Source organism: Salvia miltiorrhiza, chromosome 5 (assembly GCF_028751815.1).
Source record: "Salvia miltiorrhiza cultivar Shanhuang (shh) chromosome 5, IMPLAD_Smil_shh, whole genome shotgun sequence".
In the NCBI taxonomy this organism is placed as follows: domain Eukaryota; kingdom Viridiplantae; phylum Streptophyta; class Magnoliopsida; order Lamiales; family Lamiaceae; genus Salvia; species Salvia miltiorrhiza.
This window is the reverse complement of record NC_080391.1, coordinates 47,089,755-47,115,783: the sequence shown is the minus strand read 5'-3', so window position 1 is coordinate 47,115,783 and position 26,029 is coordinate 47,089,755. Positions and strand designations below refer to the sequence as shown.

Below are 26,029 nucleotides of genomic sequence, written 5' to 3'. Positions count from 1 at the left end.
TTTTCGGTTCGGTTCGATTTATTTTTTCATAAAATTTCGGTTTTTCGGTTCGGTTCGGTTCGGATTTTTTAAAACCGAACAAAACCGAAAAACCGAATTATATTTATAATATATATATATATATATATAATATAATATATATAATATTTTAAATATAATTTTATAGTAATATCTAACTTCAAGTATTTTTTAATTTAATAGTTTTTTTTTGTTTTTTTTTTTCAGAATTTTTGATTTTTTTTTTCAAAATTTCGGTTTTTTTATTAATTCGGTTATATATATATATATTAAAAAATATATAATATTTTAATTATAATTTTATAATATCTAACTTCAAATATTTTTTAATTTAATAGTTTTTTTTTTCGGAATTTTTGATTTTTTTTTTCAAAATTTCGGTTTTTTCGTTTTTTTTTGGATTAATTCGGGTTTTCGGTTCGGTTCGGTTTTAACTATGAAAATTTCGGTTAAATCGGTTCGGTTTATTCGGTTAATTCGGTTCGGTTCGGGTTTTTTTTCCAAACCGAATTAAAATATGGTTTGGTTTGGTTTTAGCAAAAACCGAACCATATAACCGAATGCACACCCCTAGTTGCTTTATTGATTGGCCACCAATGTAGCATAATCATTAGGTTTTAATTTGAGATCGGGAGATGATAATTATTACCTGAACTAAGTATATAAAACACATTTATTTTAATTCTAAAGCGAATTGATATAATTGTGAGGACGTTAATCCTAGGAGCTTTTAGAAGTTGCATGTTAGAAGTGTGATCCGGGGACGGTAGCCTTTCATGTAATCAACGGTTTGTATGCCACATGAGTGGGTATAGACTAGCTTTGAGATTGTCTTAGGAAATTATCTTGATGATTGAATTGAACTTGTTAGTTATGAGAATCTGTTGAAACCTTTATCTTGGAAAATTCTTCTCATATTTCTCAGCTTGATTTACTTCTTTCCTGTTGTTTATTTAAATTGTTATTTAAAAGAAAACTCTCAATTTCGGTTATCCAGATAGATGATTAGGATCTAGGATAGGAATTGATTTTAATTGGTGTTGGGAGGGTTCTTTTAACAGGTGTATGGGAGGGGGGGATACACCTGAAGGGTAATGCTTTTCGAAAAATTGATTTATGAAAAGATACGTGAACTATCAGTTTTCTAAAGAGAAGGTTAGTGATTGATCCTGATGAAACAATCAGTGGGTGACAAGTTATTAGAGCCAGTCAGATAAATTGAGTCTTGAAGAGGCTTCAGTCAAATTGAACGTAAACAGAGAAGTGTTATGAACCTTACTGATTATCCGAAGATTTATCAATTAGATTGCTAACACAGGCAGCAGAAAGTAAACTTAGTTCAATAAGCCTTTAAAGAGAAAGACACACACAAAATTCTTGGTTACACTTTTCAGTTAATCAATTTCAGTAGATATCAACAGGAGCACAAAAAGAGAATAACTGAAAGCAGATAAGGACACAAGAATTTTACGTGGTTTGGAAATAAAATTCCTACTCCACGGTAGATGATCAATCTGATAATCACTCTGGGCTAATACGTTGAGGTGCACAGCAAACCTACCAACACCACTCTTGATTGGATTTTACATTTAGCGTGCCCTGACACTCTCGTGTCCACACAGCGAAGCACTAAGGTCTTTGGAGACAGAACCTTTAATCTGAATTCTCTCTTGGCTTTCTGGGTGCCAAGGTAACCTAACTGTTTAGTTTTAAACCGGTACTAAACAAAAACCACTCCAACTCTCTTTTCGCTCGGTTGAAAAAGGATTTGGATTCTTCCAACTAGGATTACTGAGAACAAGTTCTCAAGTAATCAGAATCTTAGGCTTTAGGTAGAACAAAAGGTTGCCTAAAACCTAAGATAATATGTGTAATCAGTGATCTGATTTGAGCTTTGATGATTCACTTATTCAATTCAAATTTCTGATAGTAGTTGAAGGCTGAGTTGCAATTTTGGCAGAGTTTCAGCTTGTGTATTTGAATCGGTCAAGATTGCAGAGTTCCTCGAGCTCTATTTATAGGCGAAGTCTTGAATAGATCCGTTGGAGAGATGGTCTTCAAGATTTCTGCCGTTGTGAGAGTAGTTTTGAATCTGGTTGAGTCCGCAATCTTCGAGGTTCATATTTTGCTGAATAACGACGTCTCACAGTACATCCGGTAGGGTGCCTCTGGGACATGTTGCATCAAATAGGAACTCTCTGCAGAGAAATGATGATCTTCAATATCTCTGCATTTAATGCGGCTGCATGAGCATTTAATGCCATCTTCAGAGTATCAGTCCGATGAAGAATGTTAACTAAAACTTGTTAGGAGTATCAGTCCGCTAATTCCATTTGTTCCGCATAAAAGCATTAATCATCACTGATGATTCAGTGAAGCTCTCATACAGTCAAAAGTGATGGATTTTGACTTGTCTTTTCTAGCCTTTCTTAGTCGTGGTCTTCAGTCTTCAGTCTAACTAAGGGCATGAACTCTAACACTTGAGTTCGAAAAAGTTCTAGTCTAAAATAGGAAGAACAAAGAGTTTTGGTATCATCAAAACTAGAGACATGATATTTCAATAAGTTTCCAATAATTTTCCCCTTTTTGATGATGCCAAAACCATACAAACAGTCATGTGCAAAAGGATGACTAAAAGACTAAACGGTAAGATATTACAAAGAGTGTGGAAAAAATCCCCCCTTAACATGACAACCTAAGATCTTTCATAGAAAGAAAAACAGCAGAAGAGAGACCAGTAGAAAGCTTTTTGGAAAAGACAAAAGTAATGAGAGCCTGGACAAAGAGAGATTTTCTTCAGGATGATATCAAAGGTAATTGTTTTTCATTACATAAGAACTGATAAGAAGTCAGTTCCTGAACAGTTCAGTCAAAAAGTGCAAACAATTACATGATCATTTTTCTTCACCACGAGGTCGCTTGAGAGACCTTTCCTCTGTGGTGGCATTATGTTTACCTTCATTTTCTTTCTCTTCCTCCTGCTTTGACTCATCTCCAATCTTCTATTCTTCCCCTTTTTTGGCATCAGCAGAAAGGGAGAAATTTAGCAGCTGATTGACTGTAAGTACCTAGGATTCAAGAGCATGGACTTGGGCTTTGAGATTGGTCAGTTCCTCTTCTTGAGCTGCCATGCATCGTTCGAGCTGGTGAGTCGTGGCTTCATGTGGAGAGGCAGTTGGTTGATCTTCTTCCATTCCTTCTGGCATGTTGTCTCTTTTAGGAGACCCAGAAGCCAAGGTCAAACTTGCTCCACAGAAGCCAATGTCAAACTTGCTCCAAAGAACTTGTTCTTTAAAGTATAGTTGGCAACCGTTCAAACCTCATTTCAAGAAGAAAGAGTAGAGTGTTTGAGTGATTCGGAGTTCAGGAAGGTACTCTGACTCTGAGAAGTCTTAGCGCGGGTTGTGCTAAGCGAGAGAAATCCGACACGAGTGAAGTGTGGGTACTGAAGAAGTGGTTTCTTTAGTAGTACGGTTGTGTGCACCCGACAAGCACACGGTTTGGTTTGTAGTGCACCTGTTAAGCACTTGCGGAGTGGATTGTTGGTCTGATCAACCGACCGTGGATGTAGGAAAGGGTTACAGCTTTCAGTTTTACATTCTTACTTGTGTTGTTTCAATTGATAAACTGAATACTGAATAACTGCAAAGAGAAACCTAAGACTAACAACGTGCTCAACCGAGGCTATTACGAAACTAAGTTTATTTCCGCTGCGTATGATATCAGTCTGACTGATCTATCTTCTGATAGTCAGGAAGAGTGTTATCATCTCTGTTTTAGCAAACTCGACTGAAGCCCTTACGTGCATCAGTTAAGTTCCAGTAACTTAACTGATAACTTCTTACTGAAGAGCTTTCAGTATCAGTCGTCAACCCTGTTTGATTAAAACTCCTTTCAGTTAACATGTGTCATAGTTTGCGTGTAAAGTTTCGTTTTGATCTCTATATCTTGAGATCCCTCCGTTTGAGGAAAGAAAAATAGCCCATAGGTGTATTCCCCCCCCATACACCTATTCGAGACCCTCCGGACCTAACAATTGGTATCAGAGCAGGTTGTTCGCAAGAACACTCTGTTTCTGATTAGGTTCTAATTGAACTAGATCCTTTTTCTCAAAGGTCTCGAAAAAGTTTTCTCTTCCAAATTGTGCTTGCAAATTGCTCTATCTGTTGTTATCTGTTCTCTCTTTTTGATGGAGACTAACCATAGCAGATTATCTTCTCTACCTATGTTTAGTATTGAAAAATACGACATATGGAAGTTTCGGCTTGAAAGCTTCCTCACCGCCCAACATTGCCGAATGTGGAAGTCATCACCAACGGACCAATCACCATCACCGAAACCGTCAAAAGGGTTCCTGTTGATCCACATCAGGATCCTTAGGATCAGGTCCAGCCCAAGCAAAAAGCAGACTTCTCCACAAAAGAAAGGAAGCAAGATGAGCTAGACAACCTCGCCAAAAGCATCATCTCCGGCACCGTTCCTGACAAGCATGTCATGAAGATCATCAAGTGCAGAACTGCAAAGGAGATGTGGGACATTCTTGAAAGAATGTGCGTAGGTTCCGAGGAAATCAAGGAGAATAAGCTTTCCATAACTTGCCAGAAGTTCGACTCATTTCTCATGCTCAAGAATGAATCTGTCGAAGAGATGGAACTCAGATTCAATCAAATCCTGAATGAAGTTCAATCCATCTCTAAAGACAAGTACACTCAACGAGAAATCAACTTGAAGATTCTTCGAGCACTGCCACGAGGAGAATGGCAGATCTACTCAGTCGCTCATCAGCATAAGCCTGGATTCAGTCAGCTCCCGACAAACAAGCTTTTCTCTAATCTAATGGCAAATGAGTTCGACCTACAGAGAAATCTTGGAATCAAGAAGGCTGGAGGATCAGACAAAGATGGTCCATCAACCTCAAGAGGAGCAGCACAGAAAGCTTCAGCGAGAGAAGGCAAGAAGCAAATCAAGGAACCAGCGGAACTCAACCCTGAGGACTTCTTCAGTCAATATGCTTTGTTGACTGAAAGATTCAACAAGATGGAGTCCAAATTTTGCAAGTACAGAAGGTTCCACAAGCAGCACAACAAAGGAAAGGAAAGAGAAAGCAACTTCAGACATTCCACTGATCGAAGCGGAGAAAGAAAGTCAGCCGCTTACGACATCAAAGACATGGAATGCTTTGGATGCAGAAAGAAAGGGCACTTTCAAAATGAATGCCCTGAACTGACTCAATCTGAGCGCAAAGAGCTGAAAGCCAAGAAGGATCGCAGCTTTACAAAGAAGAAAACGATGGTTGCTGACGATGCTGATTCTTCCGAAGACACATCAGAATCATCCGACTTCAACCCTACCAGCTCAGATGATGAGAGCCAAGCCCTGATGGCCAATGAAACTGAAAGCGTGGCCGACAAAAGCTACAACAATAGAATGAATGGCTCAGAGGTAATCTTTCATTCAAAGACTCTTTATACTGATAACTTCCTGATGTTTTCAGGAGACCACTTAGAATCTGGAGAAAGCTCATCCGATGAAACTGACGAGCTCAATCAGCTCTTGACTGATCACTGTCAGTTGAGGATAATGTTCGAAGATCTCCTCAAGCAGAATCAGAAAATGAAAATGGAGATCAATGATGATCGAGCTAAGAATCAGACAATCATCTACTTTCCGGATGAAACTTGTCTTGATCAGCTAATCATGGAGAACAGTCGACTGGAAGAAAAGAACAAAATCTCCAACTCAGAATGTGATAGAGCATCTCATGAAATCAAGAGGCTCAATCACAAACTGGAAGAAACAGTCAAAGACTGCATGATGAAGTCTCCCATGATAAGCAACTTCCATCGAAAGGTCTTGTTGAAAGCATTGGAGGAAAGGTTGCAGCTAATAAAGGAAAGAATGTCATGATCAATTCAAAGGACGATACTTCTAAAATCACCACATCAGAAGAATCAAGAGATCATGATATGGATGAAGTTCGCAAATGCAAACTGATGGCAAGAACAAATGTTCCTCCTCCACGGAGCTACAGACGAGCAAATGAGGCCCCAACCAGATCACTCTACTGAGAAGACTGGAAAGCAGATTTTAGTCAAAGATCGGGGAAGAAACATCCGGAATCAAGAAGAATCTTCCTCATCAGTCCAGGGGGAAGAACAGTCACATCAGTCAGAAACTGAAATCAGTTCAGTTTCAGAAAGAACAACATCCATGGAGATAAAACAATGATGAGTCCAGACGAGCTAAGCAACATCCACAACGACAAGCGACTGGACATCATGTAACTCATGTCCCACGACATCAGTCAAGTCTCCATCAGTCTGGAATGACTCGAGTATCTTAAGGAAGATACTTCGCCGAGCAAAGAAGACCTTAACCACTCATCAAACGAAACTTCTTCAAGAGTGAGGCCTTCAAAAGGAAAGCTCAACAGAAGAATGCTCATGTGCCAACTGAAGTACCAACTACTTCAGTCAGACGATCAGCAAAGCGCAAGAGATCAGCCAAACCAGTTCTGAAGCAGATATGGGTTCCAAAGGGAACTCGAGCTAACATTGAAGGACCCAAATCTTGATTGGGTACCTGAAGTAACTCTTCCTTGCAGGTCAAAATCAGGACACACAAAAAGAAGGAAGAAGTTAAAGCTTCAATCTGGACATGGTATCTGGATAGCGGCTGCTCAAAGCACATGACATGCTACAAAGAATATCTATCTCAGTATGTTGAGAAAGCTGGATCCAAAGTTGCATTCGGAGACAACTCAATCGGAGAAATAAAAGGCTATGGTGTGCTCAACATGGGTAACGCCAGTATCAGTAATGTTAGCTTTGTTTCTGGTTTTAAACATAATCTGTTGTCTGTGAGTCAATTTTGTGACAGCGGTTTCACAATGAAGATAAAAAAGGATGAATTCACTGTTAGAAACAATTAGGGGTGTCTAAACGGGGCGGGGCGGGTACCCTACCCGAAATTTGCGGGTACCCGACCCCGACTTTTGTTCAAATGTTAGTCCCGATACCCGCCCCGCCATGCACGTCGGGTACCCTAATACCCGACGTGGGTACCCGGCGCGGGTATTAGGGTACCCGCATACCCGATCGATTTGTAATTTTTTCCTTTGTTTTTTTTTCCTTTGTACGTAAGCTGTAGCTATTAATTCAATCCTTACCTACTAGTATTTAATTTCAACTCTACTTAATCATTGATTAAACAATTAATAAATGGTCATGGATAGTTTCTAGTTTTCACGAATTAATATGATTTTAATTGAAATAGATTTGCAGCAGCGTGGGTGGGTGGGAGGAGGCAGTCCAGCAGCTGGTGGGGAGGGAGTTTGAATTTCACGTCACTGTAGTGAATTTAGGATATGGATTTAATTTTTAGTTTTACTAATTATTACTATTAAAAATTAATAAAAATATAAATTTATATTAAATTAATAATATTAGCGGGTATTCGGGTATACCCGGTACCCGCCGGGTATACCCGATACCCGCGAAATTCCAAAGCATTAATCCCGATCCCGACCCGATTCCCGTTAATTGCGGGTATCGGGTACCCGATACCCGATCGGGACGGGTAACCCGATACCCGCATCCCGTTTAGACACCCCTAGAAACAATCAAAAGAAGGTGGTTCTGAAAGGATTCAGACAAGGAAGTCTCTACGTCGTCTCATGGGAAGACAGCCCACCAGAAACGTGTCTCATCAGCAAAAGCAGCTCGGAGCTCAACTGGTTGTGGCACAGGAGACTCAACCATCTCAATTTCAAGACGATCAACAAGCTTGCTAAGCATCAACTGGTAGAAGGTCTTCCTTCTATTGTGTTCCAGAAGAAGCAAGAATGTGAAGCATGTCTAAGAGGAAAGCAGACGCGAATGACATTCAAGTCAAAGTTTGGACACTCCTCTGAAAGAATTCTTCAACTACTTCACATGGATCTGTTTGGCCCAATCTCTCCCAGAAGTTACAATGGTAGAAAGTATACCTTAGTTGTCGTGGATGATTATTCTCGATATACTTGGGTTATCTTTCTCTACAATAAGAGAGAGACACTGCTGGAATTGCCAAAGCTGCTGAGAAGACTAAGCGTTGTAAAGAAAGTCAACATCATCAGCATCAGATCAGATCGATGGACTGAATTCCTCAATACCGTCATTCGTGACTACTGTGAGGAACGAGGAATCAGTCATCAAACTTCTGCAGAAAGAACTCCTCAGCAAAACGAAGTAGCAAAAAGAAGAAACAGGTCTTTGAAGGAAGCAGCAAGGACGATGCTAGCCGAATCAAAGCTCACTCTGAAGTTTCGGGCCGAAGCAGTTAATAACGCATGCTACACGTAAAATCGCTCATTCCTCACTCAAAGACATGGGAAAACTCCATACGAGCTATGGAAGAACAGGAAGCCTTCAATCTCATATTTTCATGCTTTCGGTTCTCGGTGTTTCATTCACAACAATGACAAAAGGAAATTAAACACATTTGATAGCAAGGCTGATCCAGGAATCTTTATTGGATACTCTAGAATCGAACGATCCAGCAAAGCCTATCGAGTGTTTAATTCTCAAATTCTTTGTGTTGAAGAAACACCCCATGTTGTTTTTGATGAGTCTATAGATGATTTCAGGAAACAGAAAACTGAAAGATGTGTTGAGAACACTGAAGTTTCCAAAGCTGAAATCCACAACACCGAGCCTTCTACTGTCTTGGTGTGAGGACCAGGAAAAGACGAAGATACTGAGAAGCTTCAGTATCAAAAGATCAGCCAAAGGTCTGAAGTTCAGACTGGAGCCAATGCAGATGGCATCAGTCAAGGGGGAACTCCAGTTGAAGATCGAGTTGAACATGCCGAAGCTGCTCCAGCTCAACTCTCCCCTGCTCCAGAAGGTGCTCAACACTTCAGAACCATTCTGACTGAAGAAGCCCCATCATCACCAGAAGAGATCAAGAAGTATCGAAGATGGTTTGAACTCCATTCAAAGGAGAACATCATTGGAGAACCATCAGACGGTGTCAAGACTCGAAGATCAATGTACAACCTCGTCTTTGATATCAATCAGAACTGCATCAACGAAGATAAGAATTTCAGCTGTTTCTTATCATCTACAGAGCCCAAGAACGTCGAAGAAGCTCTGAAGTCCACTTAATGGGTCATCGCAATGCAAGAAGAACTCAATGAATTCAACAGAAATTCAGTTTGGGAGCTTGTGGATCGACCGGACGATGCAAAGGTGATTGGTTTGAAATGAATTTTCAAGAACAAGAAAGAAGAAGAAGGAAACATTGTGAGAAACAAAGCAAGGCTTGTAGCAAAAGGTTACAGTCAAGAAGAAGAAATCGACTACGACGAAACATTTGTTCCAGTTGCCAGATTGGAAGCAGTCAGACTCTTCTTAGCCTTCGCAGCTCACAAAGGTTTCAAGGTACACCAAATGGATGTGAAGTGTGCATTTCTCAATGGAGTGCTCACCGATGAAGTCTACGTGGAACAACCTCCAGGATTTGAGGTTGCTGGACCAGAAAAGGTGTACAAGCTGAAGAAAGCGCTCTATGGCTTGAAGCAAGCTCCAAGAGCCTGATATGATACTCTCTCGGAGTATCTTGTTGAACAAGGTTTCAAGAAAAGATCTGTGGACAAAACGTTGTTCACTCTCAAAGAAGGAGAATATCTCTTGCTTGTTCAGATTTATGTCGATGACATAATTTTCGGATCCAAATCCGAACACATGTGCAAGAAGTTTGCTGACATCATGACCAACAAGTTCCAGATGTCCATGATGGGAGAAATGAATTTCTTTCTCGGATTGCAAGTCAAGCAGTGTAGCACCCCGTACTTTTCCTCATGTTGTGAGAAAGTGTCTAAACACTATTGAGAATACTGAGATGTCAAATTACGAGACTATTTTTTTTATGAGCAGATAAGACAGATTGTCTTTTAAATAGAGATACGAGAGAGTAAACCGATGATAGAGTTAGAGTGATGAGATTTGAGAAATGAGTTGAGATGGAGATGCCGATTGAATTGAGCTGAGATTTTATTTTATTTCCAACTACCGGGGATAGAATTACCGGATACCGAATTATCAGAGACTGACTGTCCTATTAAGAAAATAGGAATATTGAGTTGGAAATAGAGTCGAGGAAGAAAGAGCGAGAATCTTCGATAAATAGAGTCGGTTAGAGAAACGTCTAGCTTATTTGAGCCTGCCGACTATTTTGATGTGATGTTATGTGAATTTACGTGACTGAGTGATTATGTGATTTTGTGACGTGTGTCATTATGACCGAGTTATTATGATTTTTATTCGAGACCTTAGCATTTGGAATTTTGTTTAAGTTTCCAAAGCAAGTATGGTTTATTTTTATCAAGAAATCGAATGATGCCGGTTTATGAAAATTTTTCCGAGCATAATATTTTTAAATTATTTTTCTTCCTACGAAGAGGAATATTATATATATGTGAGTGCACTAATGTGAGTGCTATAATTATTATTTTGGTCACATGAATATTTATGATGTGGTATTTTATTAATGAGTGACATTACCATAGTTTGTGATTTTATTTGATCACCTTTCACACACTTTATTTAATTACCCATACCATATGTTATATGCCTAAATTTTGCTAAGTATGGAATTGAGAGAGTAGAGAATTGAGAGTATGAGATGGAGAGTGTAGAGATTAGAGAGAGATTAGAGTGAGAGAGAGATCATCCATTAATTAGCAAATATTCTCTAAGATATCAAATCCTCTTTAAAGATTCACAAATCTTTACAAGATTAGCAAAATCCTCAAAAATCTTGCTAGATAATTCTCTCTCTCCCTCCACCCATTTTCGAGCTCTCTCTCTCTCCCCTTCATCTCTCTATTTTTCCACCATTTTCCTCCATTGATGCACCTTCGAAGCTTCTCAAATTCATACCAAAAACTCAAATCACCCTCTAAATCCACCCTAAACACCTCTTATCAACTTAAATCCAAGAGAATCCTTGAAGATTGGTTTCAAGAATAGTGAGAGAAAATTTGGATAATTGGTGAAAACTTGGGTAAGTAATCTCTATATTTATAGATTAGACTTGTATGAGTTTGTATGTGAGTATTCTTGAAGGATTGAAGCAAGAAATCACCCCCTCCCTTTTTCTTCAAATTTTCGAAAAATTTGGGTGTTCTACCCTTCAAAAATTTTTCTTTTGAAGTTTGTATGATGTTTGGTAATGATTTGAGGTGTGTTTTGAAAAACTATGTTTTGAGATGTAAAGATTCGATGAGTTTAGTTTACCCCAATTTGGGAATTTTTGAGTTGATGATCAAGGTGATGAATTGATGATGTATATGAGTCTATGAGATGTATATGATGATGAATGATGGAGTAATTTGAGTATATGATGTCAATTGGAGTTTTGATGTGAGTTAGTTTACTAGAATTAGGGATATGTGTATATATGCCCTTATTTGTGAGTTGATGGTTTTGATGTGAGATTAATTGGCTAAAAATGAAAGATCTATGAATGGATTAGAGATTTGTATGTATTTGTAAAAATTTCAAAGAGTTAGTTTAATAAAAATTAGGACTTTCTTGTCTATGTGTCTATTAAGTGATTTAGCTTAAGATATGTGTAATTGAGCATGATGTTAGTGTATAATTATGTATGATTAAGTCTATTGTTAACTAAGTAAAAATTTGACTTGAGTTAGTATATGAGAATTTTTGAGTTTCATATTTTGAGAAGTCATCGATTGTTTAAATGTGGTCTATTTTGATCTATGACCATTATGTGAAAGATGTCATGCTTTTGTTGAGAATTTTATGTTGATATATGAGTTTTTCACTAGAGTTAGTTTACATGATAAAAAGGGAAATATATGTGAAAAATGAGTTATATGAAGTATGAGGTCATTTTGAATGATTGAGTGTTTTAAGCATGAAATTGAGAAGAGGATTTACTTAATACGTTGTAGAAACGTTTTCCTTGAGATTTGAGTGGATGATGAAAGAAAAGAGTCAAGATTGAGTATTATGAGTATTTTGATGTATTTGAATGTTTTTAAGTGCTTTAAGTGCTTAAAATGAGTTTTGATGTGTTTGCTTTGTATAAATGTTAAATTGAGCATTTAAGAGTTTGAGATGAGTTTTGGTGATTTTTCGTAGGCTACTGACCTACTGTGATCGACGGTTTGTCGATATCAAAAAGCTTTGAAAATTTTACAGAATGTCCCTACATGAGTCTTGAGCACCTCTGTAAAATTTCAAGTCATTTGGACTTGATTTACTATTTTTATAAAATGCAAAACCAAATCTGCACATTTCTGCCGGGAATTTCAGAGAACAGGGTACAAAGTCATTCATTTCAGTGACTTCCTGTGTGAATTAGATTTCCAAATTTTTATGGTATCAACCTTACTGTATGGGCTAGATATCCACCAAATTTGAGCTCTGTTTGACAACATTTACTATTTTTCAAAAATCAATGTTTCCGATTGCTCAAAACTGCCGAATATGGTAGACCGTGGTAAAAACGCCATATCTCCCAAACCACTTGGAGTTCCTGACTCTACTTTTTTTTAAATGAAACTAGATTCAAATACCTTTCTTTCGGTATGAGTCTGGAGTCCAGGGGATGTCGAAGTCAGAACGTGTTAAATTTTGAAGTTGAGTCAGTGGGAAAACAGAGCATGTTTTGTTGATGTTTGCTTGTATTTTCTTATGTGCCTTATGTGTTTATGTTGCCTAAGTGTTTGAATGAGATTAGACGAGTCTTATATGAGAGATGAATCGAGACTTAGAACCATGATTTTCTTGAAACCTATCCTTGGACTTAAGGATTTGAAATGAGTCAAGAGTTTATGTAGAGTTGGTTAAGGAGATAGAATATAAGATAGAGCATGAGTTGAGGCATGAGTTTTTGTCGTTGAGTTTCTAATCGGGATTCATTTTATGACATGAACCTTCGATGATGACGATGATCCCTGAAGACACGAGCAGAGCAAGGAAGTAAGTAACTCCACTTTGACGGGAGTTTTTGAGTAAGGTCTTCAGGTGGGCAATATTTTGAGTATATGTTTATCATATGAGCTTTCTAAAATGATGTAATGATGTTAAGAACTTATCAAATGTTTTGAGATAAATGATGTTTGAGAACTGTTTGACTTGCCAAATTTTTGATGTTGAGCTTGTGTGTTACCCTCTACTGATGAGACGAATTCGGTCCTGCCACAAGCGGGATTTTGTGCACAGAGGTGACTGTGAGCCGTCTTCGGGTCGGCCGGTCACGGTACTTGAGAGGGAGGCCTACTTCTCAGTACCTTTGATGATGAGTAGTGGATGTGGTACATACATGATGAATGTTTAAACTGCGCAGTTACTTATTTATGATGTTGATTATGAAAACTGCATGCACAGATTCATTGATACTAACTTATTTCTGTGTATTGCTGAGATGTGGCAAGCTTCAAACTTATAGCTCTAAGAGCACCTTTCTTGTTTTTCGGCGTTTGCCCACTGAGTATTTTATACTCACGCCCTGCATGTATTTCTAAATGTGCAGGCTAAGCGAGGAGTGAGATTGGTCTGGTGCTGGTGGGGGATCGTTAGATGACGTATTTACTTTATCGTATTTCCTTTTTATCGATAAAGTCTTGATGTGAAGTTACTTTAAATATGAATCAAGTAATATACTCACGGTTATGTGTCTCCATACATGTAACTGGTTCGTCTTTTGCTGCGACACTCTGCATTTTATGTTTCCTTATGAAAAATAAGCTATACCTGTTTTGTTTTTGTTCGTGAAATTCCTGATAATTAAAAAGTTATAACGACGTTGACGATTTTACCCTTGGGTTCAATTAATAATATTTTCCTTAGCATGCTTTGATGTGAGCTTCCGCTTGATGTTCGACCTACTCTTCTATTCCTTTATTCTTTAAAAATAGTCGTATCGATACTCGTACCCCACTATCACTAGTGTCGGGAATCGGGCTGCGACAGGGTGGTATCAGAGCAGGTCATCTGCTCTGAGTCTATTGCTTGACTGAGTTGAACCTTTGATTACTGATATCTTTTAAATTGTGTACTAGTCTAATTTGAATTCTTAGGCTAGTTTGAGAGAGTCAGTTTGAAACGAAACCCCAGCACCCCATCTCCTCCGGCTTAACGAGGTAAGAGGTTGATGTTGTTTCTTATTGCTTTTCTGTTAAAAGCTGAGTTTGGGTTACTAATGAGTTATGAATTGTTTTGATGACGGAATTATTTGAGATGATGGAATCTGATATGAGGCAGTTGATGTGGAATATGAGGAGGAATGTTGAGGCTAGTATAGCCGATGCCCCACCGTACCAAACGAGGACGAGTATGTTGTTGATTGAGAGGTACCAAGTAAGTTTCGTCATCCATTTTCTAATGGATATGATGTTTTATATTACAGGATGCCGAGTCATATTGAGACAGCGATGCAGCGATGGTTCAGGGAGTATATCCCGGACGAGGATGACACCTTGGGTGAACTTCTAGCACACTATCACCGACGATGGAGGAGGGCTATTCCCTATGGGATCGATGGCGCAGAGGCCATTACGCTTTTGATTCCACTACTGCCACCTTTGTGGCGAGACTGGGCGACATCTTTAGTGCCCCAGTACGTAGATACTACCTGGTTGGAGGGCATCAGGTACGGAGACCTTAGTGGCTTCATCGCGACGCTGAGCCACCGTTACTTTGCTTATGGCGATCCGCCTTCACCGCCGTATGGAGAGCTTGAGAGACCAGCCCAGGGAAGGGAGCTAGTTGTTGTACCTCCACCTCTCGAGGAGCCGATTCTGATGGCACCTCTACCCCCAGCTGATCCGATTTCAGTTTCTCTCGAGTCTGATGATCCAGAGCCGATGGTTTTCGAGCCGTACTCACCTGGGATTGAGCGTGATCCGTTTGCGTTTGTATCACTTATTCCTTCTCCCAGTGCTGATTTCCCGCCTTGGGATTTGACACCGGCGACGACACCGTTGCCATTGCCACCTGTTGAGTCGACACAGCCGATTGATTCTACTGAGTCTGAGACGCAGCATGTTCCTTCCGATCCATATCCGAGGGTTGCCCCGCTGCCTGAGCTTGGCACTTTGGCCTTCCAGACGTACATGCACCCGATTTTATATTCACCGTACCGAGACGCTCAGGAGGGAGGATCTCGGCCGGCACGCTCCGATAGTGATGAGGAGGACCCCGAGGAGGAGACTCCAGAGATGACGGTCGGCTATGGTTGGACTCAGCCACTGCAGCGTCAGACTACTGCCGATGGAGTTGATACGTGGATACCTATTCCTGAGACACCTGTCTATACTCCGATAGTGGATGAGTCAGATTATGACAGCCCGTATTGATTGAGGCGACGAGCTGGATCTCGAGAGATGATGCCTAGTGATTACGTATGTCTTGTAGACGCGTATATATGTATAGGTGCATAGTTGTTATATATATATATAGGTAGAGAAGCATAGTATAGTGTGTATGTATGTATAGCCTAGATCTATATATGCTTAGTATGTATGATGCTTGTATAGTTAGAGCATCATTTTGGAGTTAGGGCTTTTGTACATAAGACTTTACTTTTGTAAAAGACCTCGAGAAAGAGGCAATTTTCCATATATATATATATATATACAAGAGATGTTTATGATTAGTGAGTTTCACTATCTTTAGCAGAGCTTTGAGAATGATGATGATGCTGATGCATGATGAAAAATGAGAAATAGAAATTGATGAGAATTTCGAACGATGATAGACGAGAAATAGACTGGATGAGAGTTTTGAGAACTTTGAGATCACAAATGAGATATAGAAGTGAAATGAGAAACGAGGATTTGTATTTTGTAAAGACGAACGGTTAGTTTAGAGATCGATAGTTATATAACTCTTTTTCCTTTTGTAGTATACCTCCGAGAAGAAGAGGGAACAGAAGGAACATAAATCGAGAAGAAGATGAAGAAGATGAGCAGAGAAACCAACCGTTGAGATAATACGACGAGAGTTAGAGATTTCATCACGATTTAGGGACATGACCCTAATAGGACGAACGTGTTATGGAGACTTCATGGGATGCATAGATACTATTGACCAAAAGTACTTTGAAATAGAGGTACTTTCACCGGGACCGCGCGTTTCATCGCTAGAGTAGTCATGAGAGTAGACTTATTGAGTCCCTATCCCGCTTGGTCGTATTTAAATTTTTCTGCATCCATTTGAACTCCAACAGGAGATGAACTATTTCCTATTGAGAAAATTTTTCCAGATCCACTGTATTTGAGCCTGACCCGTTTGTGTTGGAAATTTTTACCCCTTGCTTTAACAGTGGACAATATATTCATTTTCCACTTAGTGGATTGTTTCTACCTCCAGTATTGATTTATTCCTATCATATCGTATCTCAGTTTCATTCTAGATTCTGTTCTAACTTTTGATCTTACCTTGATTGTAACTTCTTCATTATCCTTGAAATAACACTGGCTATTATGGAATCATTCCATTACTTGAGCTCGTCTTGTTCAAAATCAAGCATTTTTATTCATCACATCCTATTACCCTACCACATCCGACAAGAATTAGGAATGTCTAGGTAACTAGGATGGTATAACAAGAAGAGTGTTTGGAAGAAACACGATATATGGGAGCAGCCATAGAATATAATTATTACGGGACGAGCATGACTGTTTGATTATGGATTTTCTTATATTAGCCAAGTATGCAACAAGCTAACAAATTCGGGGACGAGAAGAAGTGATGCTAAGCCAGAATAGGCAATAGCAGGTTCAAGAAGATCGAGATGATGGGTTAGAGCAGATAATGTTTTCCACGATAGTAGACTGGGATGACGACTAGTATAGAAGTAGCATCGTCGAAGTATTAGGGGATGTTTTATTTTCGTTACGCCCCGCAATTAGTAAGAGTTCTCGAAAGAGAAAATTTTCTTATATGTCTATATGACGATGACCAGAGAGTCTCTATGCTTGAGTAGAGTTTTGAGCTAATGTTGCATTGATAGACATGAAATATGTCTTTGACGATGAGTTATGAGAATTGAGAAAATAGTATGATGTTGAGTAAGGGTCTTAAGATTTGTGAGTTATGAGAATTAGTTTTAAGGTTGATATATGTTCCCTTAGACTTTTACCGAGAAAGAAAAACCGATCGAAGAAAGAAATAGAGTTGACGATATGAGATAAGGCAATAAAACCGTAGCTGAATACGAACGTCAGTTTCGCGACTCGGTTCGGTATGCCACATATCAAGAAGAGATGAACGAGAAGATGTCAGTTTTGTTTCGATCAGGTTTGAGCCAAGAGGTACGAGACGATGTAACGAGTCAGAGTGCGGTTATGTGTACTGAAGCATTAAATAGAGCGTTGGATATAGAACTGGTCATACAGCCAAAGAACGTGATTTAAGCTTCAGCACCCCGAACGAATTTGAGCACGAAAATGTGCAATCCATCCGTTCCTGGATGCGGGCAAGAAGAAAAGAGAAAATGGGACGACCGAAGTCAAGATCCCAAAAAGCCGTGGCAGAGTCAGAATGCGCCACCACAATATCAGAACTGAGACAAACAGCCTTATGTTGGCCCAGCTGCCCCAGCAGCAGTTTTTCAAGGACCGCAAGGGTTATCGACTTGTCGAAGAGCAATAAATTACGTCTGAGAGAATGCAAGATGAGATAGAATAGCTGTTACACCTGCGGAAGGATCGGGCACTACTCGAAACAGTGTTCGAATCGTCAGTAAAGTGGAAGCGGATGACGACCGAGTCAGTTTCGGCCGCAACTCAAGACGACGAAAGGAATCCTACCGCTACCTCCACCACAGCGACAACAGCCAGCCTATCGACCGCGTCAGTCAAGAAGGCAACCACCAGCCCCGCAGGCAAATCACCCTCATCATCAGAGACTGTTCGCGCTTAAGTAGAAAGCACCGGACAAGAATCGAGGAATCGTGACAGGTAGGCGAGTTGAAAGATGTGCCCATTGTAGTTTGTTCGGCACTGAACGTAGAGACTGTTCCACAACCTCTAAAGAGTAGCCATACCCATAGACAGAATTACTACGGTTTCATCCGTATGCCCTAACTTAGAATTTAAGTTACAATCGATTAAGCTCGAGATTAGAAATCTGAGACTGATGCATATGTGGTACTTGGATATAAATGTGAGGAATGGACTGGTTAGAAGAAAATCGTGCGAAGATACAATGCACGGAGAGATGAATATATTTTCAGCCATTTGACCGAGAACCAATTTCCTTCATTGGTATTGAGAGAAAATGGAAGAAGACGCCGATTATCTCGGCACTGTAAACAAGAAATCCCTTGCAAAGAAAAGATACAACCGCGTATGTTGTATATCTGAACCAGAGAGACGAATTTGAGGCAAACGTTGACGACGTACCAGATGTGCGAGAGTATAAAAGACGTTTTCCTGAGACTTTACCGGGTTTTCCCCAGATCGACAGCTTGAGTTTACGATCGAGTTAGAACCTAGCGCCGTACCGACGTCAAAAGCGCCGTACAGAATGACCCCCACAGAGTTGCAAGAGTTAAAGCTGCAACTATAAGAACTTCTAGATATGGGTTTCTTTTCGACCCAGTGTTTCACTATGGGGAGCACCGGTTCTTTTTGTTAAAAAGAAGAATGGAAACTTGAGACTGTGTATCGATTATCGAGAGCTGAATAAAGTAACGTTGAAGAATCAATATCCGTTACCCCGGATCGATGATCTGTTCGATCAACCACGAGGAGCAAGCACCTTTTTACAGATTGACTTGAGGATGGGATACTATCAGCTGAAAATACGGTCGGAAGATATTTCCGAAGACGGCATCGCGTATGCATTATGGCATTACTATAAACTCAAAGATGTTTGGAAGAAATGCCTTTCGGTTTGACAAATGCACCAACTGTGTTCATGAATCACATGAACCGCATTTTTCGCGAATACCTAGACAAGTTCGTGATAGTCTTTATTGACGATATCCTGATTTACTCGAAGAGTAAACGAGAACGCAAAGAGCATATGATGATCGAGTTAGAAAGATTACGAGCTGAAAAGCTTTAAGCGAGGTTAGCAAATGAAAGTTCTGGCCTGAAGAAGTCAATTCCCTCGGCCATATTGTTTCTGCGAGAGGAATTGAAGTAGACCCAGCAAAAGTTCAAGCGGTACAGGAGCGGAGATCGCCAACCACACCGCACGAGATTCACAGTTTTCTGGGATTAGCAGGGTATTATCGACGTTTTATTTACGGCTTTTCGAAAATCGCTAAGCCATTGACGCACCTGCTAAAGAAAGAAGTCAAGTCCGTCAGACGGACGAATGTGAGCGAAGTTTTCAAGAGCTGAAAAAGAGGCTCACTATAGCCCCAGTGTTAGCTATTCCAGAAGCGGATTAAGAGTATGCAGTTTATATTGATACATCGAGAAATAGTCCAAGATGTGCACTGATGCAAGAGTGAAGAGTTATAGCGTATGCTTTGTAACAACTGAGATCACACGAGATGAGTTATCCGACGCATGATTTAGAATTAGCAGCCGTAGTGCATGCTTTGAAGATTTGGAGACACCATTCCTACGGAGTATGGTGTGAGATATACACCGATCATGAGAGTCTCAAATATTTCTTTGAGCAAAAAGATCTGAACATACGACGAAGAAGATGGCTAGAGTTGATGAAGGACTACGATTGTGGAATAAATTATCACCCTGGGAAGGCTAACGTTGTAATTGACGCGTTGAGCAGAAAGAATCAGGGAGAGTTAGGATTTCTCCTTACTCGAGAAGAGAACCTAATCGAGGAATTCGAGAAGATGAATTTGGAGGTAGTAATACCACCACAAACGACAGAAATAATAATTTCTGCGCTGAACGTTACCCCTGACCTACGATCGAGACTGGTCACAGCATAGAGAGTGGATGAGAAGATGGAAAGATTGCGAATAAAGTTTCGAACCGAAAAAGTAGAGAATTATGAAGAGATGTCAGATAATGCCTTTTTGTTTAAAAAGAGAGTGTGTATACCCGATAAAGAAGAGTTGAGGAATGAGATTATGAGCGAAGCTCATGACACCCTTACCCCACACATGTGGGCAGTATAAAGATATGCCAAGACTGAAACGACGCTTTGATAGGAGAATAAGAAGCGAGAGAGGGCATCTTTCGTAGAGGGATGTTTAACGTGTTAACACGTGAAGGCGCCACTTTGGCAACCTTATACAATTATACCTATTAGAGACTTCCACAATAGAAGTGAGACCACTTAGCCATGAATTATGGCATCGATTAGCAAAATCGAGAAAAGAAAACTCAACAATTGAGTATTTGTGAATAGATTCTGTTGATGATAGAAACGATGATTATGTGAGTTTTTCCCTATCTCGGGGAGCATGTTATTTTCGAGTTAACAAGAACTCAAACAGAGATATATAGGACCTTATGATATGTATTAGAGTAAATAGGCCATGTAGCCTATAAACTAGCGTTGCCTCTGAGCTTCGCGAACGTCCATGACGTTCTCCATGTTTCTCAATTGAGAAAGTTCGTGTTTAATCCAAAACACGTCATCTATCAAGAAGAGGTGTCCCTGGAACCAGTTTTGAGCTACGAAGAGATAGACCTGATGCTATACTGGACTGGAAGATCCAATAATTGAGGGACGAATCGATTCCTTTGATGAAAATCCAGTGGAGATATTATAGTCAAGAAGAATCAACATGGGAAGTTGAAGAAAGATGAAAGAGAAGCACCCAGAGCTTTTTCCCGAAGAAGAATAACTCAAATTTCGGGACGAAATTTTTTTTAAGGGGGGTAGGATGTAGCACCCCGTACTTTTCCTCATGTTGTGAGAAAGTGTCTAAACACTATTGAGAATACTGAGATGTCAAATTACGAGACTATTTTTTTTTATGAGCAGATAAGACAGATTGTCTTTTAAATAGAGATACGAGAGAGTAAACCGATGATAGAGTTAGAGTGATGAGATTTGAGAAATGAGTTGAGATGGAGATGCCGATTGAATTGAGCTGAGATTTTATTTTATTTCCAACTACCGGGGATAGAATTACCGGATACCGAATTATCAGAGACTGACTGTCCTATTAAGAAAATAGGAATATTGAGTTGGAAATAGAGTCGAGGAAGAAAGAGCGAGAATCTTCGATAAATAGAGTCGGTTAGAGAAACGTCTAGCTTATTTGAGCCTGCCGACTATTTTGATGTGATGTTATGTGAATTTACGTGACTGAGTGATTATGTGATTTTGTGACGTGTGTCATTATGACCGAGTTATTATGATTTTTATTCGAGACCTTAGCATTTGGAATTTTGTTTAAGTTTCCAAAGCAAGTATGGTTTATTTTTATCAAGAAATCGAATGATGCCGGTTTATGAAAATTTTTCCGAGCATAATATTTTTAAATTATTTTTCTTCCTACGAAGAGGAATATTATATATATGTGAGTGCACTAATGTGAGTGCTATAATTATTATTTTGGTCACATGAATATTTATGATGTGGTATTTTATTAATGAGTGACATTACCATAGTTTGTGATTTTATTTGATCACCTTTCACACACTTTATTTAATTACCCATACCATATGTTATATGCCTAAATTTTGCTAAGTATGGAATTGAGAGAGTAGAGAATTGAGAGTATGAGATGGAGAGTGTAGAGATTAGAGAGAGATTAGAGTGAGAGAGAGATCATCCATTAATTAGCAAATATTCTCTAAGATATCAAATCCTCTTTAAAGATTCACAAATCTTTACAAGATTAGCAAAATCCTCAAAAATCTTGCTAGATAATTCTCTCTCTCCCTCCACCCATTTTCGAGCTCTCTCTCTCTCCCCTTCATCTCTCTATTTTTCCACCATTTTCCTCCATTGATGCACCTTCGAAGCTTCTCAAATTCATACCAAAAACTCAAATCACCCTCTAAATCCACCCTAAACACCTCTTATCAACTTAAATCCAAGAGAATCCTTGAAGATTGGTTTCAAGAATAGTGAGAGAAAATTTGGATAATTGGTGAAAACTTGGGTAAGTAATCTCTATATTTATAGATTAGACTTGTATGAGTTTGTATGTGAGTATTCTTGAAGGATTGAAGCAAGAAATCACCCCCTCCCTTTTTCTTCAAATTTTCGAAAAATTTGGGTGTTCTACCCTTCAAAAATTTTTCTTTTTCTTTCCTTGAATTGAGGTGAGAAAAATGATCTATGTGATGTTTGGTAATGATTTGAGGTGTGTTTTGAAAAACTATGTTTTGAGATGTAAAGATTCGATGAGTTTAGTTTACCCCAATTTGGGAATTTTTGAGTTGATGATCAAGGTGATGAATTGATGATGTATATGAGTCTATGAGATGTATATGATGATGAATGATGGAGTAATTTGAGTATATGATGTCAATTGGAGTTTTGATGTGAGTTAGTTTACTAGAATTAGGGATATGTGTATATATGCCCTTATTTGTGAGTTGATGGTTTTGATGTGAGATTAATTGGCTAAAAATGAAAGATCTATGAATGGATTAGAGATTTGTATGTATTTGTAAAAATTTCAAAGAGTTAGTTTAATAAAAATTAGGACTTTCTTGTCTATGTGTCTATTAAGTGATTTAGCTTAAGATATGTGTAATTGAGCATGATGTTAGTGTATAATTATGTATGATTAAGTCTATTGTTAACTAAGTAAAAATTTGACTTGAGTTAGTATATGAGAATTTTTGAGTTTCATATTTTGAGAAGTCATCGATTGTTTAAATGTGGTCTATTTTGATCTATGACCATTATGTGAAAGATGTCATGCTTTTGTTGAGAATTTTATGTTGATATATGAGTTTTTCACTAGAGTTAGTTTACATGATAAAAAGGGAAATATATGTGAAAAATGAGTTATATGAAGTATGAGGTCATTTTGAATGATTGAGTGTTTTAAGCATGAAATTGAGAAGAGGATTTACTTAATACGTTGTAGAAACGTTTTCCTTGAGATTTGAGTGGATGATGAAAGAAAAGAGTCAAGATTGAGTATTATGAGTATTTTGATGTATTTGAATGTTTTTAAGTGCTTTAAGTGCTTAAAATGAGTTTTGATGTGTTTGCTTTGTATAAATGTTAAATTGAGCATTTAAGAGTTTGAGATGAGTTTTGGTGATTTTTCGTAGGCTACTGACCTACTGTGATCGACGGTTTGTCGATATCAAAAAGCTTTGAAAATTTTACAGAATGTCCCTACATGAGTCTTGAGCACCTCTGTAAAATTTCAAGTCATTTGGACTTGATTTACTATTTTTATAAAATGCAAAACCAAATCTGCACATTTCTGCCGGGAATTTCAGAGAACAGGGTACAAAGTCATTCATTTCAGTGACTTCCTGTGTGAATTAGATTTCCAAATTTTTATGGTATCAACCTTACTGTATGGGCTAGATATCCACCCAATTTGAGCTCTGTTTGACAACATTTACTATTTTTCAAAAATCAATGTTTCCGATTGCTCAAAACTGCCGAATATGGTAGACCGTGGTAAAAACGCCATATCTCCCAAACCACTTGGAGTTCCTGACTCTACTTTTTTTTAAATGAAACTAGATTCAAATACCTTTCTTTCGGTATGAGTCTGGAGTCCAGGGGATGTCGAAGTCAGAACGTGTTAAATTTTGAAGTTGAGTCAGTGGGAAAACAGAGCATGTTTTGTTGATGTTTGCTTGTATTTTCTTATGTGCCTTATGTGTTTATGTTGCCTAAGTGTTTGAATGAGATTAGACGAGTCTTATATGAGAGATGAATCGAGACTTAGAACCATGATTTTCTTGAAACCTATCCTTGGACTTAAGGATTTGAAATGAGTCAAGAGTTTATGTAGAGTTGGTTAAGGAGATAGAATATAAGATAGAGCATGAGTTGAGGCATGAGTTTTTGTCGTTGAGTTTCTAATCGGGATTCATTTTATGACATGAACCTTCGATGATGACGATGATCCCTGAAGACACGAGCAGAGCAAGGAAGTAAGTAACTCCACTTTGACGGGAGTTTTTGAGTAAGGTCTTCAGGTGGGCAATATTTTGAGTATATGTTTATCATATGAGCTTTCTAAAATGATGTAATGATGTTAAGAACTTATCAAATGTTTTGAGATAAATGATGTTTGAGAACTGTTTGACTTGCCAAATTTTTGATGTTGAGCTTGTGTGTTACCCTCTACTGATGAGACGAATTCGGTCCTGCCACAAGCGGGATTTTGTGCACAGAGGTGACTGTGAGCCGTCTTCGGGTCGGCCGGTCACGGTACTTGAGAGGGAGGCCTACTTCTCAGTACCTTTGATGATGAGTAGTGGATGTGGTACATACATGATGAATGTTTAAACTGCGCAGTTACTTATTTATGATGTTGATTATGAAAACTGCATGCACAGATTCATTGATACTAACTTATTTCTGTGTATTGCTGAGATGTGGCAAGCTTCAAACTTATAGCTCTAAGAGCACCTTTCTTGTTTTTCGGCGTTTGCCCACTGAGTATTTTATACTCACGCCCTGCATGTATTTCTAAATGTGCAGGCTAAGCGAGGAGTGAGATTGGTCTGGTGCTGGTGGGGGATCGTTAGATGACGTATTTACTTTATCGTATTTCCTTTTTATCGATAAAGTCTTGATGTGAAGTTACTTTAAATATGAATCAAGTAATATACTCACGGTTATGTGTCTCCATACATGTAACTGGTTCGTCTTTTGCTGCGACACTCTGCATTTTATGTTTCCTTATGAAAAATAAGCTATACCTGTTTTGTTTTTGTTCGTGAAATTCCTGATAATTAAAAAGTTATAACGACGTTGACGATTTTACCCTTGGGTTCAATTAATAATATTTTCCTTAGCATGCTTTGATGTGAGCTTCCGCTTGATGTTCGACCTACTCTTCTATTCCTTTATTCTTTAAAAATAGTCGTATCGATACTCGTACCCCACTATCACTAGTGTCGGGAATCGGGCTGCGACAAGCAGACCAGCGAATGAATACTGATCAGTCAGTCCAAGTATGCCAAGGAACTGATAGCCAAGTTCGGTATTCAGCACATGAAATCAGTCAAGATCCCAATGAATACAAACTGGAAAGTTGATCCAGGTTCAGAAGGAAAATCTGTCTCTTCGATGAAGTACAGAGAAATCATTGGATCTTTACTGTATTTGACTGCGAGCAGACCAGACATCGCGTATGCAGTCGGGGTTTGTGCAAGATATCAGTCAGATCCAAAGGAAGCTCATTTGGATGCAGCAAAGCGAATACTATGATATCTCAAAGGCACACCCAATTTAGGATTGTGGTACCCAACAGACGACGACTTCAAGCTCACCGGATATTCAGACTCAGATTTTGCAGGATGCAAAATTGATCGCAAATCAACCTCCGGAACCTATCAATTCCTAGGAAACAAGCTCATCTCATGGTTTTCAAAGAAGCAGACTTCAGTCGCCATCTCCACAACTGAAGCTGAATATGTTGCTACCAGAAACTGCTGCTCACAACTCCTGTGGTTAGTCCAACAGTTGAAGGACTATGGGATAGACGAAAAGGAAGTCCCAATCCATTGCGACAGCTCCAGTGCTGTTGCAATCTCCTAGAATCCAGTTCATCACACCAGAGTCAAGCATATTGCTATTCGACATCACTTCATCCGTGATCTCGTCGAAAAGAAGAATATCTCTGTTGAATGGATTCCAACTGCTGTTCAGAGAGCGGACTTGCTGACCAAAGCTCTTCCAGAAGAAAGGTTCAACGATCTGTGTGGAAAGATCGGCCTCATCAACCCAGAAGAGTGATGCTGTGTTTGAAGATCTTCTCAAACAGTCATGCTGACTGGTGGCCAACCAACTGTTGTTCTATGACCGCTGACGTAGAAAGCTAGAGACAAGCGCTCATCTGAAGAGAATTCATCCTGATGAATAAACCAGGATCAAGTGGTATCGACTGACTACGATGA

General features: G+C 39.0%; 1 protein-coding gene and 2 long non-coding RNA genes across 3 annotated transcripts; all 3 read left to right on the top strand.

The window, feature by feature from the left end:
- Nucleotides 1–10,599: 10,599 nt before the first annotated feature.
- LOC131024596 (uncharacterized) lies at nucleotides 10,600–13,895 on the top strand. Its single transcript, XR_009101945.1, has 3 exons — nucleotides 10,600–11,064; nucleotides 12,992–13,055; nucleotides 13,564–13,895. It is a non-coding gene; the product is annotated as an uncharacterized LOC131024596 (long non-coding RNA).
- A 73-nt stretch (nucleotides 13,896–13,968) lies between these two features.
- Nucleotides 13,969–15,517, top strand: LOC131024595 (proline-rich receptor-like protein kinase PERK14). Its single transcript, XM_057954104.1, has 2 exons — nucleotides 13,969–14,364; nucleotides 14,440–15,517. Exon 2 carries the CDS (start codon nucleotides 14,441–14,443, stop codon nucleotides 15,386–15,388), a length of 948 nt encoding a protein of 315 aa, XP_057810087.1. The 5' UTR covers nucleotides 13,969–14,364; nucleotide 14,440; the 3' UTR covers nucleotides 15,389–15,517.
- A 6,101-nt stretch (nucleotides 15,518–21,618) lies between these two features.
- LOC131024594 (uncharacterized) lies at nucleotides 21,619–24,940 on the top strand. Its single transcript, XR_009101944.1, has 3 exons — nucleotides 21,619–22,083; nucleotides 24,037–24,100; nucleotides 24,609–24,940. It is a non-coding gene; the product is annotated as an uncharacterized LOC131024594 (long non-coding RNA).
- Nucleotides 24,941–26,029: the final 1,089 nt, after the last annotated feature.

Bases quoted from the DNA above. Each gene is read 5' to 3' on its own strand.
- LOC131024595 (XM_057954104.1), top strand. From the start codon at position 14,441: ATGCCGAGTCATATTGAGACAGCGATGCAGCGATGGTTCAGGGAGTAT.